This window comes from Coffea arabica, chromosome 2e (assembly GCF_036785885.1).
Source record: "Coffea arabica cultivar ET-39 chromosome 2e, Coffea Arabica ET-39 HiFi, whole genome shotgun sequence".
NCBI lineage: Eukaryota > Viridiplantae > Streptophyta > Magnoliopsida > Gentianales > Rubiaceae > Coffea > Coffea arabica.
The window spans coordinates 13,442,863-13,459,453 of record NC_092313.1 but is presented as its reverse complement, the minus strand read 5'-3'; the positions used below and the strand labels follow the sequence as shown (position 1 = coordinate 13,459,453).

Below are 16,591 nucleotides of genomic sequence, written 5' to 3'. Positions count from 1 at the left end.
ACCAATTCTCATCAAGAGCTGAATTTGTCTAGACTCCATCTAAACAATGTAGATTTTGAAAACGTGGCCAGAAGAAATTTGCAATCAAATTTTGGTATTACCATTAAAATATGAGGGATACCATAACCAACCCTACAAGTCAAGTCACAGTCTTATTAGTAGGGCAGGATGATATTCTGAAATTTGTCACCATCCCTCTTCAATCTTCATATCCAGTTCAATTCTCGATTCAGCCAGGTGTATAATTTAGCAACTTTCTGAAGCTCAAAATCTGAGGGATAAATGACACTACTCTGGTCCTTTATTTGTGTCCCCGCAAATCAGTGATCACTTCTGGTTTAGAAAGCAACGTTTTCTGCAGCCAATTGAATTATGTTAGGTTGCTATCAAATGCAAAAGACCATTGTAACTAGACGTGTAATACTATCATTTCTTTTGTCCAATTAGTTCTACTAATGTGTGGTTAATCAATCTGATAAAGTTTGCAACGTATTTTTGGGGATGCAAGAGAAGAAAAAAGATAGTAGATTGCATTGCTTCTTTCTTTTAGAGTATCATGATTATGTCTTTGGCTCTATTCATTGAAAGCGAGACCCGACATTTAGGATTTAGGTATCATGTTCTCCATAAAAGGTGCAATTGATTCAGCATTTGACAATGCTACCTTGAAACCTGTGGAAAAGACCATTAAGGTTGTATTATTATTTTATAAAACAAGAAATGGACACAAAAATTCCGCAAAAGCTAGCACTAACAACGGGTGTATCATAAAGTGTATATAATTAGTGGCTTTTAAATTTTCTGAACAGGGGTCAGCCTACTTATAAACAAGATAGATTTTACCTTGTCTTGGTGTTTTTATAATAGAAACGTGTAAAAATTGGAATTGCTTGGGTGAGTGTTTATTTATTTTTATTTTTATTTTTTTGGATAATAAAAAATAATTTGGATTGTTTTGCCTCCGGTCACTATTATGGATCAACACATGTTTCAAAGACCAAAAATTGCTTGCAGGTGATCTTACAGATTACTCACTAATACAGTCCTCACATTGTCCAATGAGATTCAAGCATACAATTCATTTCTCACATCGCTAATGAAATTCGAATACATAAATTTTTATAAGGAAGTGACACGTCATTACTATTTTACATGATGGCTGAGTGAGTGTGTTTTAACATGTACTTTTTTTCCCAATGCAAGAACCTATGTGCTTGTTTTAGTTATTGGTATTAATTGCAAGTGACACAACTGCAAAGAAAAATGAAAGCACAAAAAAATGAAAAAAATAAATTAATTGTTAATGGCCGATCAAGCACGCAGGGTTGAAAATAAAAACAATTTTTTCTAGGAAAAAAACCAGAAAGCATTTTTATATTTTTCTTTTCTTTTTATTCCTTCTCGAATCAACACTAAATGTGTTCGCGTACAATTAGAATCCCTCTTGAGTCAGCCTTTCTTGATGTCATCTGTTTCTTATGATGAGATGCTTTTCCTGATCAAGAATTGAGAAGGTACATTATGGTATAGGTAACATATTCACACACTGAAAAATATATGCTGTAGATAGACTATGTTGTTTTTGATAGCATAACAATAAGTACTTCAAGTTTAGGTAATTAATTAGACTAATCTTATATATATTATCAGTGTATACACTATTATGGTTTGATGAATATCGTTTATATAAATTTTAAAATTGAAATATAAATTCAACATATTTGATATCTATTCAAGCATGACAGTGTATACACCGTCAATGTATATAAAATTAATTCATTTAATTATGCATTCTATGTGAGGATTTTAGGATGATGTTCCAATAACAACAAAAAAATCCAAATGCAAATCGAGTTGGCTCAAGTAATAAAGCTTGTTTCTCTTATTTGAAACTCGACTTCAAATCTTTCTACCAGTGATCTCCCGTCAGTAAATTATGTCTAAGAATCATTAAAAGTTACTGAAAAGTACATCGGTGATTTGGTTTAACCTTAAAGTACTATATTTTCCCTCTCTTCCTAAATTCTACCTGCCCAAAATAAGAAGCAAGAAACAAAAATACGAATACAATGCTCATTCACCTACCCTAGTAGTTTCATGAAGTTATGGCTTCTTGAAGATGGCATATTAAATCGCAACAGTACTCAAACCGATTATATTGATTCGCTTCATGCATCTGCCATAAATGACGAGGGTACATCAATGTGAATCTCGGCTGGAGCTTTGGCAAACAAATAATACTACAAGTTATAACTAGCTTGCTCACTGATAAAATATATTGTGTGTTATATTACGAGTCTTCTTTTAGTTCCTCGAAACTCCCGTTTGGATTACTAGTTTTTAGATTTTTTTTTTTAGAAAAATACATTGTAATGATTTGATGCATATGAGATAAAAAAATAATTGAAACATAAATTCACAGAAAATATAAAATTTTTTTAGGGAAAAATAGCAATCCAAACAAGGTTAAGTAATGGTTATTATTAACAAAATGAGGTATTAAGCCTTTCCAAACAACCTAGCAGAGAATGAGACCCTGATGAATCATCACGGTGCTACAAAAACTTGATAATTTTTTACCAAGAAAGATTTCCAAGGCAGATTTTGGTTTGGTGAGTAAATAATAAATTCTTATTGATGTGAAATTTTTTTAGAATAATGAACATTTTTTTTAATAAGTGGAAGGTCTTAAATTCAAGATCTCTTATTTACAATTCCTTACACTTTATCACCCAACCCAACCCTCCCTCGAATATCGACATATAGAAGTTTATAACAAAATATTCATTGTAACGATTCGATGTATATGAGATAAAAAAGTGATTGAAACATGTATTCATGGAAAATATAAAAATTTTTTGAAAAAAAATGCCAATCCAAACAAGGTTGAGTAATGGTTATTATTACCAAAATGAGGTATCAAGCCTTTCCAAATAACCTAGCAGAGAATGAGACCCTGATGAATCATCACGGTGCTACAAAAACTTGATAATTTTTTACCAAGAAAGATTTCCAAGGCAGATTTGGTTTGGTAAGTAAATACTAACTTCTTATTGATATGGAATTTTTTTAAATAATGAGCATTTTTTTTCTATTTTTTCATAGTGGGAGGTTTTAAATTAAGGATGTCATCTTCACAATTTTTCACACTTTACCACCCAACCCAACCCAACCCTCCCTCGAATATCGACATATATAAGTTTATAACCAAATGTTCATTTTTCCAACAAAGAAATGGGGTATTTTTTTGGGGGGGGGGGGGGGGGGGGGGAACTGCCATGATATAGTACATTATGGTATGCACCTATATTTACTGAAAAAAGTGAACTTTCTTTGAACTAATATTGAAGACATACTAACTTGTTGTTAAGAGAGAGAGATTAGGAGTCGACCGATCGACTAGGGCCCAAGAAAATAAATAACTCCCCTTAGGTAATACTTAACTCAAGCCTCTTTATTTCTTGAAATCTTCTAATAATTGGAGAACATGTAAGATTATCTAATTGCTCGATATCAAATTTGCATAAGAGAAGCTTTGATCATAGTGGATGAACAACTTGCTCCAAATAACCATATACTTTTTGGCTTAATTGGAAGGATTAAGCATCTAATTAAGGTTCCGTACTATAGACTATTATCTTTTTTTTTTTTTTCTAATTTTTTGAATGCTTGCACATGGCCACAGTTTTGTCACTTATCTTTCTGGGAAAACATTGAATGAAGAAAAATATGTTTAGTCAAATATTTACAAGTAAACAATGAATGCAACCCTAGAAAATCTTATTGTGTTTGGATTGCATTTTCCGTCATTTTTCATGGAAAAATTACTGTAGCGATTTGATATATGTGAGGGAAAAAAGTGATAGGGAAATGTGATCACGGAAAACGATAATATTTTCCGACGAAAACCTTCAATCCAAGCAAGGCCGCACATAGACAGTGATAGTGTTTCCTGATTTTTATAAGGACTCTAATGTACCTTAAGAAAAGGACACTAACCATAAATTATTGGATCTTTTGCCTTATATGGAGTCACAAAGGAGGACCTATGTTTGATTGCCTAGTTGTTCTTAATTGAATGCAAGGCTGTACCACAAAATGAACATGTCAATTTACAAGAATCCTGTACTTAACTGTGAATCTGGTCTTGTTAATTTACCAATTATACCATGCAATAAAATTAAATTTAAAGAAAAAAGTTTATTTATGGGGTGGCAAATGAACGTACGCTCTATAGTTATATCAGGTGTTAATTGTTAAATATATTTAGATAACTAACAAAAGTATTTGAATATAAAGGTGACAGTCACTATGAGTGTATGTATTAACATTACATTAATAATTGTCCAATAAACATCTGTCATAAGAAACCAGAAAGGAAAAAATAATGAAGAAGAAGAAGAACAGAAAGCAAACAAAACAAACCCAAACAAGAAAAAGGAAAAAAAATCTGAGATATTTTAGTTTACCAATCCCTTTCTTTCTGCTGATAGGTTACACCAATGGTTGCTAAGCAGTTGGGTTCTGTGACTTCTGTCCTAATTAATGAACTGATTAAAGTTTGTTAAGTAAGAATTATTTTAAGTAACGTAAATATTGGTCGAAGTGAAAGGCCACTGAGATTGATTCCAAGGAAACAGATGCAGTCAAACAAGACCAAACCAGATTCAATTCAACTGGGATATAAAGTCAACTATGCTGATTCTCATGATGATGGTTTCTTGAATTTTTTTAATCAGCAGTTAGATCTTGCAAATCTTGGATTTGTGGGGAAAGAAGTGGTAACTTCTGTCTATTAGGGTCCATAAACCAATATTTTGAGGCTTTGACAGGTGCATAAGCATAATTTAAAGAGGCAGAAAATGGGATTGCAATCAATCATTATCTTATAATCAACATGTTGTGATTTTGTCCATTGCTGTAAGTTAACCTCGTAGTTAGAGAAGCCCCTGCATGAGCCCTACTTCCTCCATCTGCAGTCCGACCACTCCCATGTTCTTCGACCTGTTCCCTTTCCTGTTTCAAAACAAATGGTTGATGAAAATAAGACAAAAAGAAACAACCATTTTCCTTTTGTTCTTGAATCCGACATATTATAATGCAAAAGCTTTTTACACTAATACTAGCTTTTGATTCACGTGATGTGTACGATGAAATTGTAGTCCTAAAAATTGTGGTACTACAATGGTAAACCTCAATCTCGACCTTTACCAAGGAAGATTGCAAGATGATGGGCTATACACCTATGTTGTTCTTCCATTCTTTATGGCTTTATTGTATGAATTGAAGGATAATGCTCAGATGGAAAATTAAGATAATTTTTGAATTAATTTTTTTTTCTCTATAGTGGAATTGAGATGATTTTGAAAAATTGGAATTCCAAAAGCAAATTGGCCAAGTGAATCTAACATTGGGTTTGTTTTGATAGTGAAATTACCCCAAATAATATTTCGCTTGCATCGTAAACACATTTTCCAACCTGCCTTTTTATATTCCCAACCACCTTTTTATCTCACATATATCATATCACAAAAAGTGTTACAGTAATTATTCCAAATAATATTTCAAATAATACTCTATCCAAACAAATACATTATTTGAATACTTCTTGATGACCGTAAACCATAATAGTTTTTATTTCTAAACTTTCTTTGGAATTTTCATGCTATGTTCACTTCCACAAAAAAAAAAAAAAAAAGAAGAGGTGCAGCAGTCTTGAAAGGACTGAACTAATAAAGTAGGTCAACTCATGCATTCCAAAAGAAGAACAAATCATGTATAAATCATAATTCTCTTGTCTAGAATTTAATGTTTTAATTTCTACCGTTAAACAATTTCAATATATAGTATAAATTTGTAGACAAAATCATGTCCTATTAATCTAGCTATTCATATAACTTTGTGCTCTATAGGAATGTATCACTTAAATCATACACTAAACAATTTCTTCTACTAATGCTTCTTATCTTAGTTCTAATGACAATTTATTACTTATTTAAAATTTCAAGAACACTTTTAGTAATTCTAGTAGGCTTCGGGGACGTCGATGTAATTTAATAAAAGCCATTTGGCCTAGCGCCGTGACCGGTCCTACACGGCGGATTAAACAAATCGGAAAATCTCATCGGAACCACAAGCACCACCACTACCTCCCAATTAAACAAACGAAAATAGTACTTACAAAAGTAACAAAACCATTTCATAGAGGCTAAAATGGTCATTTCAGCGACGACCACTCCACCAATGCCCGGACAGAAAAGTCACATCATCCAAAGACCAGCCCCATTTTCGTCCTTTGGATCCCCACTCTGTCCTTTCTCCCGTAATCATTCAGCCACCTCCCCACACTCCACGCCTGGAATGAACAATTTATTAAACTGGTCCATCAGCTTTTTCCCTAAAATTACTTTAGACTCGTAGATTTCGTTTTTCAAACATATTGACCCCTACTCTTCTTTTTTGTTTTTGAGGAATTGATCCCTATTCTTTTAATTTTAACAATCACTCAATTTAACCTTTAGGCCACTTGCATCGCCCAAAATTTTTCTGACCACATTTCGACCAAATAACAAGATATAACTAGAAGATAAAAGCTATTCTTCAACCTTACTTAAGGTACTAAATGGAACAAATTTTGATGATTACGACCTTACAAACCTGACCATGACAATTTAGGAGAAACTCATAGTTAGGCATCATTTGATAAATTTGAAGTCTAAAAATCAAATGATGTGAGCATTAAGTTGCTGTACCGATAAAGTTATATTTATTTGATAATTAACTAAATTTAAACAGTATAAAATATGATAATTTATCTTTAAAACAATTAACTTTTTTTTGTGTATTGGAGAGAAAAATTGTATTTATTTGAAGGAATATAATGAACCAAGTGATATTTAAGCGCGTGTGTTTTGAGTACAAGAATGTGTATGAAAAGAAAGAGTAAAAAATACATGCATGTGTATTAGAACATGTCTGAAAATGTGCTCTGTGTGCGAGAGGGATAATAGATGTGATTAATTCAACAAATTCAATAAAAAAAAACTTTCACTTAAAAATTTCAATACAAGTTAAACAATTCTTTTTCCTATTGTATACAGGGAATTAAGCAGTACTTTTCAATGTATCAAGTGGTAACACATTTCTGTTATCAAACATGCTAAATTTTTAAAAAACTCTTGAGGAATTAATTTTAGCATCACTTGGAGTTATCAAATATACCCTTAATTTGTGTTCATTGAGTTTCTGGGATCAATTTTGTTTTTAATTATTTCTTTCTCTGTATATTTCCTCGTGTATGCTCTTTAGCAAAGTAAGCAAATGAGACTCCACTAAACAAAAGTTAAACGATCAAAGTGGTTTTAATTAGAAATTTAAAGGGCTAAATTTGCAATTTGCCACATGAAATAGTAGTGCGAAAAAGAATGGCTTGCAGAGTTGGCAATACCACCCCTCAAATTCTCAGAAAAGGAAACAAATCCGACGCTAAAACCGCCCTCCCTCTTGCAGTTAAGCTGCTCCAATCGTTTCACCTAATTTCTTCCCCCCTCCCCTTCCTCTCCTCCTGCTTTCCTCTGCATCTCATTTACTATTTCCTGCATTCAATTCCCATTCATTTATTTTCCTCATTTCTCCAGAGAGAGAGAGAGAGAGAGTAGTAATAAATTAGTAATGCCACCACTCCAAATACTTATTTCAACTGTGTGAGTTAGCTTTTCTGCCTGCTGCTTTTCACACAGTCAGAGTGTTTTAGTGTGTGTGTGTGTGTTTTTTTTGAGAAGGTGCTACTAAAACGATGCCGTTGGTGAGAGTGGAGGTGAGAAGCGAGTACGGACTGGGAGCTCCGGAGCTCTATGCGGAGGCCAACAAGGAGGATCCGAAGGCCGTTCTCGAGGGCGTCGCCGTTGCTGGCCTCGTCGGAATCTTGCGTCAGCTCGGTGATCTCGCTGAGTGAGTTTTCTTAGCATGTTTGTGCTTTGGAGAAGTTTTGTTGTCAACTGTTTTGTCATTGGTCAATTTTGGTGTCATTTCTGTATTTTTTTGGAGCTTTTGTTTCGAGCGCTGTGGAATAATTCGAAAAGTTTGAATCTGTCGGTTAATTTTGTGAATTTGTGGTGAATTTCGAAGCTTTTGCTATTCTGGAGGTTAACGTTTTAGTACTTATTAGTGGAGTTGGAAAGATTTCGGCAGTTTGGGTTCTGGCTGTTTTCTTATGCTGTTTAAATTCGTGTTATTTAAATGGAGTACTTCTAGTATTCTAATTGAAGTTAGCAGTAGAAGCAATCAGGGCATTGTCCTTGACTAAATATTGTTATTTTCTTTTTTTGGTGCGTGCATATTTTTCTGCATCGACGAACTTGTGCGTGTGTGTGTGTGTGTGTGAGAGAGAGAGAGAGAGAGAGAGAGAGAGAGAGAATAAGTACTTTGAAATTTATGTTATCAATCTTAATCGTTGAAAGACTAGTATAGAAGCTGAGAGAAATATCTGTTACATTTATCCGCTAATCTCTTTTTGAGCGATTTATGTATCAATTACTAACCTGTAATGAAAGTAAGATCCGATGATGCACATTTCTTGAATGGAATGAGCTCCTAAAAGAAAACAACGATTACTTTTAGCAATACAAGAAAGAATTTTTCTTTAAAGTTTTTTTTTTTTTTGCTATGAGTTTCAGCTGATCAGGGAAAGTTCTCTAATTGACTGAGAACTCCTTATAAGCTTACTAATTAGAAAGATGAACTTTCTTTACTTGGGCAGAGAAAGTGATATAAAGTTCAATATAATAACTACGTACAAGGTACTATATGGAGCAACATGGCAATCTGCTAAAAGCCATAGTCTGAGACAGCTTAGAAAACTATTTTGATGGATACCCTTGAAGCGTCTTCCTTTTGGTTTCTTTAATTCTGACTTCCATTAGCTTTGCTATATTGGTTCCTGATATTCTGATGATTATTGCATAATTACTGTCAGTACTCTTGAAAATTGAGATTGTATTTCCAGATTTAAGTATTTCACTGTGGCTGATGGAGTGAAGCTTTTTGTGTGTTCCAGGTCTTTTACATCAATAGTTCATAAATTTCTGGAGTTAATGGTCTGTGTTACAATGCTGCTGCTATTATTCTGCTTGAAATAATTATTGGTCCTGAAGTTCTTAGTATGGTAGTGCTTTTACAATTTGGGTTGTGTAATAACATAGTACTGATATATCTTCTTCTACTTATGGTAGGTTTGCAGGAGAGGTTTTCCATGGCTTACAGGAGCAAGTCATGATAACATCTTCTAGAAGCCATAAGCTGGTGGGGCGTGTACAAAGAATTGAGGCCGCACTTCCTCGACTTGAGAAGTTAGTTTTGGCCCAAAGGAGTCACGTGCACTTTGCCTACACTTCAGGTGATGGCTATTGCTTTAATACTTAAATACCATACTTACCTCTTTAGGTTGAGTACAGTTTTGCCAAAAAATATATCTGACCTAATATTGTATTTTTTGGTTTTCATGTATATTATCTGTCCTAGAAGATCTGCTTTTTACTGTTCCTGAGACATTCCTTTTAAAAATTGTACTTAATTATTGAAGTAATTAACATGCAGGTGCCAATTGGCACTCCCGTCTCCGATGCGAACAAAGTCATTTTGTATGTAGTGACTTGCCAAGATTTATCATGGATTCTTATGAACATTGCCGAGGGCCTCCACATTTGGATTTGCTTGACAAGTATGGAATCTTCTAGATTCACCTATGATAACATCCTATTTTCTGTTGTAATTGTATTTAAAACTTCTCATCTTGTCATCCAGATTTGATCCCGGTGGTCCTGGATCTTGCCTGAAAAGATATTCAGATCCATCATTCTTTAAAAGAGCTTCATCTGGGTCTGATGGAGCATATACTGATAAAGTCTTAAAAGAGAAGAAGGGTCGAAAAATTAAGGTACTCTCTGAAAATTGCTGGAACTCGGTATAACGGAAGCATCAGAGTCCTCTGTTAGTTGGATATAACTTTTTGCTGGAGTTGATAATTTTGTATGAGACAAAGTGGTGGCATCTAGCCTTTAATAGAGGATTTTGCAGCTGATGGTCTGTCATATCACCATAATTGCTGATCTCATACAATTGCAAATCAGAAACTGTTGTGAAGAACTTGAAAAAGAAAACTAAAACCTTGAGAAATGCATCCCAATCTTTCCATGAATATATGTTCTTTTTGGGTTAAGATATCTGAGTCCATTACCCCACTAATAATGTCTCGTATGTAATCAATTAAAAACGGCAATTAAGTGTAAGCATCAGTAAGTCAAATGGATTAAAGAGTGACCAGCAAATGAAGGGTCTCCAGGCATAATACTTGTAGAAAATTGAACATAATTGGTTAACCTGGTTCTGATTATGTGTTATTTAGAAGATTCGTTGGCTTTTGAAAATTAATTTTAAAAAATTGCTGTAGAAACTGCTCTCTTTATCCAAGTTTGTATGCTTTGCGTAATTAAGTTACAGAACTCCATTTGGATTATAGCTGTTTTTGGGGGTGTTTTTGAAAAATTTTACTGTAGCAGGGTTTTTAGAGTATATTTTGGGATATTTTTAGAAAATATTTTGGAATATTTAAGAGTAGTAGAGTTTTTAAAATATATTTTGGGATATTTTTTAAACATTAAAAAAAATTTAGACTACTTTTTAGACTACCTTTTAGAGTACTTTTTAAAAATTATTTGAAAAATTAGTTTTTGAAAAACTGAAGGATCCAAACAGAGCACTTATTTTTCACATGCTATCCTATACTTGATGTGAAGCACTGTTTAGAGGTTAATAAGTGAAAATTTAGTAGCATACACAAAAAACAAAAGTAAAAGTCAAGAAATCTATCAATCAGAAGGAGTTAGGTAAATTGGCATTGGAGAATAGTTAAGTATTTGAGGGGCTTAGGAAGCGTGCGTGGTGGGAGTAAGTCTGGAAAAAAAATTGTTGAACAAAAGTCTCGTCTGGGTGTTCAGTTATCACCACAATAGATGGTTAATCTGTTGCCTCCATGCTCTGTTTTGCCAATCAAACAGAAGTTTTGACTTTAATTTAGTTTATTTTTACATGTCCATTGAGACAAACTTCAAAGTTTAGTTTTGCAAGTTCCACCCTTGCGGGCCTTGGGAACGACTTTGGTTCCAGGCTGGGCATGGGCACCATACAGTACATGCCATGATAAATGACCAGATTCTTGGTGATCTGTTTTCTACGGTCTTGATGAATTCTGTGCCTATATATTTCTTGTGCTCAGAGTTGGCATATTTCTCGTTTGTGTCTTATCATCGGTAGTAGTTTTCCCCATGCTCTAGTTGCATTCAACATGAAGATAATTATATAAATGTTCGTGTGTTACTTCCCATGATGCTGTTCATGACATGTTAAATTTAAGCAGAAGAAAAGATCTGTGCTCAAGACTGGAGAACTGTTGCGTGGTGCATCATTCTCCAATACCAGCAGCAGGTACGTGCATTATCTGTTCAATACTTGGATTCATAAAGCAAGGAAGTTAATGGTGAAGAAAGTCATATTGTTGACTTTATCGTTTGCTTATCTGGACAATGAATCATCTGATGTTTTGCATGTGCAGAACGCAATTTGCTTCACAAAATACTGATGGCCAAACATCCCCCTTTCAAACAGTCTCGAATTATGGTGTGGCAAAATCAGACCAGTCAGTCTTTTTAGGTTCAAGGTATTGGTCAGTTGACTTTGATGGATCATCACGACCAAGTTACTCAATGCATGATGAGGAGCCTGCGTATAATGGATCTCCATTGTCTTCTGCAATGATGCAATGTAATGACTCGAATTATGGTGTGTCAAAATCAGACCATGGAGACCAGTCAATGTCTTTAGGTTCAAGGTATTGGTCAGGTGACATAGAGGGTTTATCACGTTCAAGTTACTCGATGCATGATGAGGAACAAGCATACAATGAATCTTCATCGTTTCCCACAGGGATGCCCCATAGTGATTCCAATAATTTTGTTTTAGTGGATGGAAAAGCTGCAGTTGTGGATGACTCTCAGAGTAGCTTATCAGGAGAACAAACTGGTCCCAGTTCATTTTCTGTCACGTGGGATGGAAAGACAGAAATATTGGAGCCTGCAGGTACGGAATATTATCATGATGAGACTGTCAGGACATTGTCTATGAAATTTGACCTTATTACTGAGGAGAGGGGAGCCGTTAATCTTGAAACTCCCAAGGAATATGATCATGATGAGAATCTGGAGGCACTATCAACAAATTTTCATGGAGAAACCGGGAGAGGGGCTAGTCATTTAAATACTGCCGGGGAATATGGTTATGATGATACTTTAGAGGCACATCCTACAAACTTTAACACAGAAACTGAAGAGAGAACTAGTCATCTCAGATCTGCCAATAGATATGATCAGGATGACAGTCTAGACACACTCATAGAGAAATTTGATGGAGAAACTGAGGAAAGAGGAGTTGTTCATTTCAAAACTGCCAAGGAACATGATTATGCTCACACCGCAGAGACATGGTCGATGCATTCTGATGTTGAAACTCAGGATAGGGAAAGTAGTCATCTCAGAGCTGCCAAGGAATATGATCATGATGCGAATCTGGAGGCACATTCAACGGATGTTGGTATCGAGGAAAGAAGAGCTATTCAATTCAAAGCTGCCAAGGAATATGATTTTGCTGACACTTCAGAGACTCATCCTAGGGAATTTGACCCAAAAACTGTGGATAGGGAAATAAGTGATGTCAGAGGTGCCAAGGGGTATGATCATGATGAGACCTTAGAGACACGTTCTGTCGATTTTGATCTGGAAGGTGAGGACAGGGATGATATTCACTTGATAAGTGCCGGCCAGATAGATAATAAAGAATTCTCCATTCCTGTATCTGGTAATATCCAGCTTGATGGCTCTAAAATTGAAGCTGTTGGTCAAATGAATGCCAAACTTGGTAATGAAGATGTGCCAATTCAGACCTTTAGTGATATACAGCGTGATGACATTGATAGTGAGACAGACAATTATGTTGATGCACTTAACACAATTGAATCAGAGTATGAAACAGATACAGATGGCCCAAATAAGCAAGAGGTAGAGCAGTATTCTGATTCAGATAATAAAGCAGTAGATCATGGCCTGGATATGTTCACAACAGGGCATTCTGGTAGTCAATCCTCAAATGCTGAATCTGTTGGTACTACAAGCTGTTTGCCAAGTAATGGTACCCTGGGAATTGACGTTTACCCCCAGTTATCTGAAACTTGTTCTGGAGGTGCAGTAACATCTGACGGTATAATCAGCTCAGTACCCTTGGAAACTTGTGCCTTGGTGCAATCTTCTCCTATGGCTAGTAAATCTCCGGATTCAGGCAGTCTGCCAGATGCTGGTTTTTCTGAAATTAGTGACACTCCTGGTAGTTCAAATATCACTTCTGTTACAAGCAATATATCCTCTGACTCCAAAAATCAAAGTTCAGGTGTTCGAGTATGTGATAAGATTTCAGGCATTTTTTCTGAGCTCCCAAAACTTTCGCCTGAACTTTCCAGTGTTACTTCAGCTACATTCTGGACAAATGGTGGCTTGCTAGGACTTCAGCCATCAAAGCCTCCTGATTTCAGCATGCCTACCCCATCTAGCGAAGTTGAGAAGAGTAAAGATGACAGAATTGGTGCTTCAATCCTAAAGTCAGATATTACAGAGGGGAGATCTGGAAGTGTTGATGAGTCAGCTGTCCCTGAATGTTCTACACCTTGCCAGGATGAGAGAAGGGGTGGCATCTTAATGAAAAAGGCATCATGGTTGTTTTCATCCGCTGATTTAGGAGTCAATCTGCAAAAGTTAAGTGATCCATGCAATCAAAGCTATATTGATACTTCCCAACATAATGGTAATAGTGAAACCTATGGAACTGTTGTGCCAGTCAGTCCACATACTGCATCTACTAGAGGCAGTCTGGAGAAGAGTAGTAATTCATCTCGCATGTTTGAACTTGGCAATAAGCTGCTTACGAATGGATTTCATCAAAAGCCGTCTTTTGAGAAGGATGATAATTCAACCAGCTCTCCAAGTGCGGTTGTCTCTGAGCTGAAGAATGGCAGCCAAAATGTTAATGTTAGACTGATCTCTGGGAGAAGTAAAGACATGCTGAGCAGTATCTCCCCCCTTGTGTCACCTCCTTCGTCGCCACCGCTTGGACATATGAAAATCTCTTTTCAGCCAATCAATGGATTTGAGGATCATAAACTGCAATTGAAATTTCCTGATGGCAATGTTAGTAATGGAAGTGGCAGAGATATGTTTCCTTCATTTCAGCTGGTTCCAGAGCCTAGTATTCCGTTGCATGATGCTGGTTCAGACTCAGAGGATGATACATTCTGTAGATCCTCGCCGTATGGGTCAGATTGTCCTAGTCGTCGCTCTGATTCAAATTCTGAGCAGTGGGAATCTAGTGAATCTCCCAGTAGTAAGGAACCCGAGTTATATGATGCTCTGCGCAGAATTTCATTCACTGACCCAGTTCCAATATATGGGAATACTGGATCAGCTGTCCAGGGAGAAGTGAATAACAACTTCAGACCTCAAATACCTTTAGCTAGAAGTAGTGTGGAACATTCTCAATCTGGTCACTTGTTCGATCTCCCAATACTGGATACCCTTCATCCTTCATTCATGGAAGGAAACGATTGTGATGTGAATAGCCTTACTGAACTGCAGTGCTATAAGGAGCCTGATCCTTCACCTCCACCTCTTCCTCCACCACAGTGGCGTGCTATGAAACCGCAAGCAGAGATTGCAGACAACAGACAAGTTGTCTTATCTGAGAATCTAGGTTTTGCAGTTGATCACATGTTTGGATCTACCATTAGTCAGCACCCAAAGCCAGCTCCCCTTAAGCAAGAACAAATTATTGAGGCTGCACATACAATGAAAAGCAAGGTAAACGCCTGAAGGTCTTTATTTTTCTTTTGTTGTTTTATTGGTGTTTTCTTGTCAGAAAATTGATGAAAAGATAATTTCGGTTTGAGTTTTTTAAGTGATGAAAACTAAATGGCTTGCCTGTATCTGTACTTGCAGCAACCAGACTTGCAGAAAACAACTAGGCAAAAAGAGGTCAATCAAGCTGTGCTTCGGAAGGAAATTGAAGAAAATGACTTTTTGCATCAGATCAGGACAAAAGTAAGGAGACTTGTCATCTTTGATCTGAGACTTTCCAGTTTTCATTTAAATTTGGATATAAATTTACTCAATTTTTCCTTTAACAAAGGAAGGAGTATGTTACTCTTAGGAATTCAATGGAATATCTGTTTCTGTGACTCATTATGTGGCTTCCAGGAATCTGCTGATGTTAATAAATTTCCATGTATGATTGATTATACTTGCAAGTAGATAACTAACTAAACAGTTATGCATAGCTAATTGGTCTATACTTTGCATTTAAAACATAAAATTTGGAGAGATTCGAGATAACAAACTCTTTGACAATCATTCCCTATTAGTTATTCTGCAGGTGCTGATTTCTTACGATACTTGAATTCTTCCGTTTGTGCTATTCCTTTTTCTCCATTGTCCCGCTCTTCAATTCTCACACTAGGTGTAAATTATGAAGTACTTAATGAGAACAGTGAAACTTGTTCATTTTCTTAACATGAATGCTGATGTTTGCCTGCATTGCAATATGATTCCAGTCATTTAATCTCAGACGAACTGTGACGGCTAAGCCAACAGCCACAGCAGTGCCGCCAACAGGTATCCAGGTTACTGCACTTCTGCAGAAGGCAAATGAAATTCGCCAGGTTCTTCACATTTTGCTTGGATTTTGAATGCTTCTCTACTTCACTTCGAGTCCCAAACATCCTCCGGAAAAGGAGGGTTTGGGCCGGAATGCACACATGCTAAACGTACTTCTCCTAGTTGCCTCAGTCAATTTATGATCTTTTACCTCGTTTATCTTCTTATCCAGGCTGTCGGAAGTGATGGGGAAGATGATAATTGGAGCGACACTTAAAAGAGTCTTCCAAAAGCGGGAGATTTTATATGCCCTACAAAACCCCATGTCCTGTCCTAGTTTAGAGTGCCAGAGTCAGGTAAGGCTGTAATATATTTCACCTGCATGTGAATAGACGACATGATTTTTGTATCTATTTTTGTAGGTCATTGTATCGTAATTATTGTTACTGATAGAATTGATAGCTATAGTTTAGGTTGTAAAATTAGTTAATCTGCCACTTCTTGCAAATAGTTCCGACCCCCGGAGCCACAGTAGTTATACGTGAATGCAAGAAAATGATGGTGCAATTTCAGGACTACATATTTTACCCAAATAAAGGAAAAAAGGTGTCAGGAATCCATCAATTCAGAGTGTATCTTGGTTTCTTCTAAATCCTTCAATACCATCCACCCTTTGCCAATCAGTTTGATGAAACAGCAGTTGGCGTTGACGATGTGTTTGATGAAACGGACTGGGAAGTACTTTGCCCCTTTGGAGAAGCAACTAAATGCTACAAGTAGTTTTTCAAATGTTTGAAGTACATAGATGACGTTGGAGACTATTTAATGAAACTAACTGATATCTACTT

General features: G+C 35.8%; 1 protein-coding gene across 2 annotated transcripts; it reads left to right on the top strand.

The window, feature by feature from the left end:
- The first annotated feature begins 7,433 nt into the window (after window positions 1–7,433).
- On the top strand, window positions 7,434–16,367 carry LOC113731074 (protein SCAR3). 2 transcript variants are annotated; one of them, XM_027256132.2, is made up of 9 exons: window positions 7,434–7,950; window positions 9,231–9,394; window positions 9,595–9,718; window positions 9,802–9,934; window positions 11,414–11,481; window positions 11,609–14,951; window positions 15,090–15,191; window positions 15,701–15,808; window positions 15,976–16,367. In XM_027256132.2, the coding sequence occupies exons 1-9, from the start codon at window positions 7,796–7,798 to the stop codon at window positions 16,018–16,020; spliced, it is 4,242 nt and encodes a 1,413-aa protein (XP_027111933.1). In that variant the 5' UTR covers window positions 7,434–7,795; the 3' UTR covers window positions 16,021–16,367. The 2 variants fall into 2 exon arrangements, with proteins under 2 accessions (XP_027111933.1, XP_071935167.1); XM_072079066.1 differs by having other exon boundaries at window positions 15,701–15,761; window positions 15,976–16,321.
- Window positions 16,368–16,591: the final 224 nt, after the last annotated feature.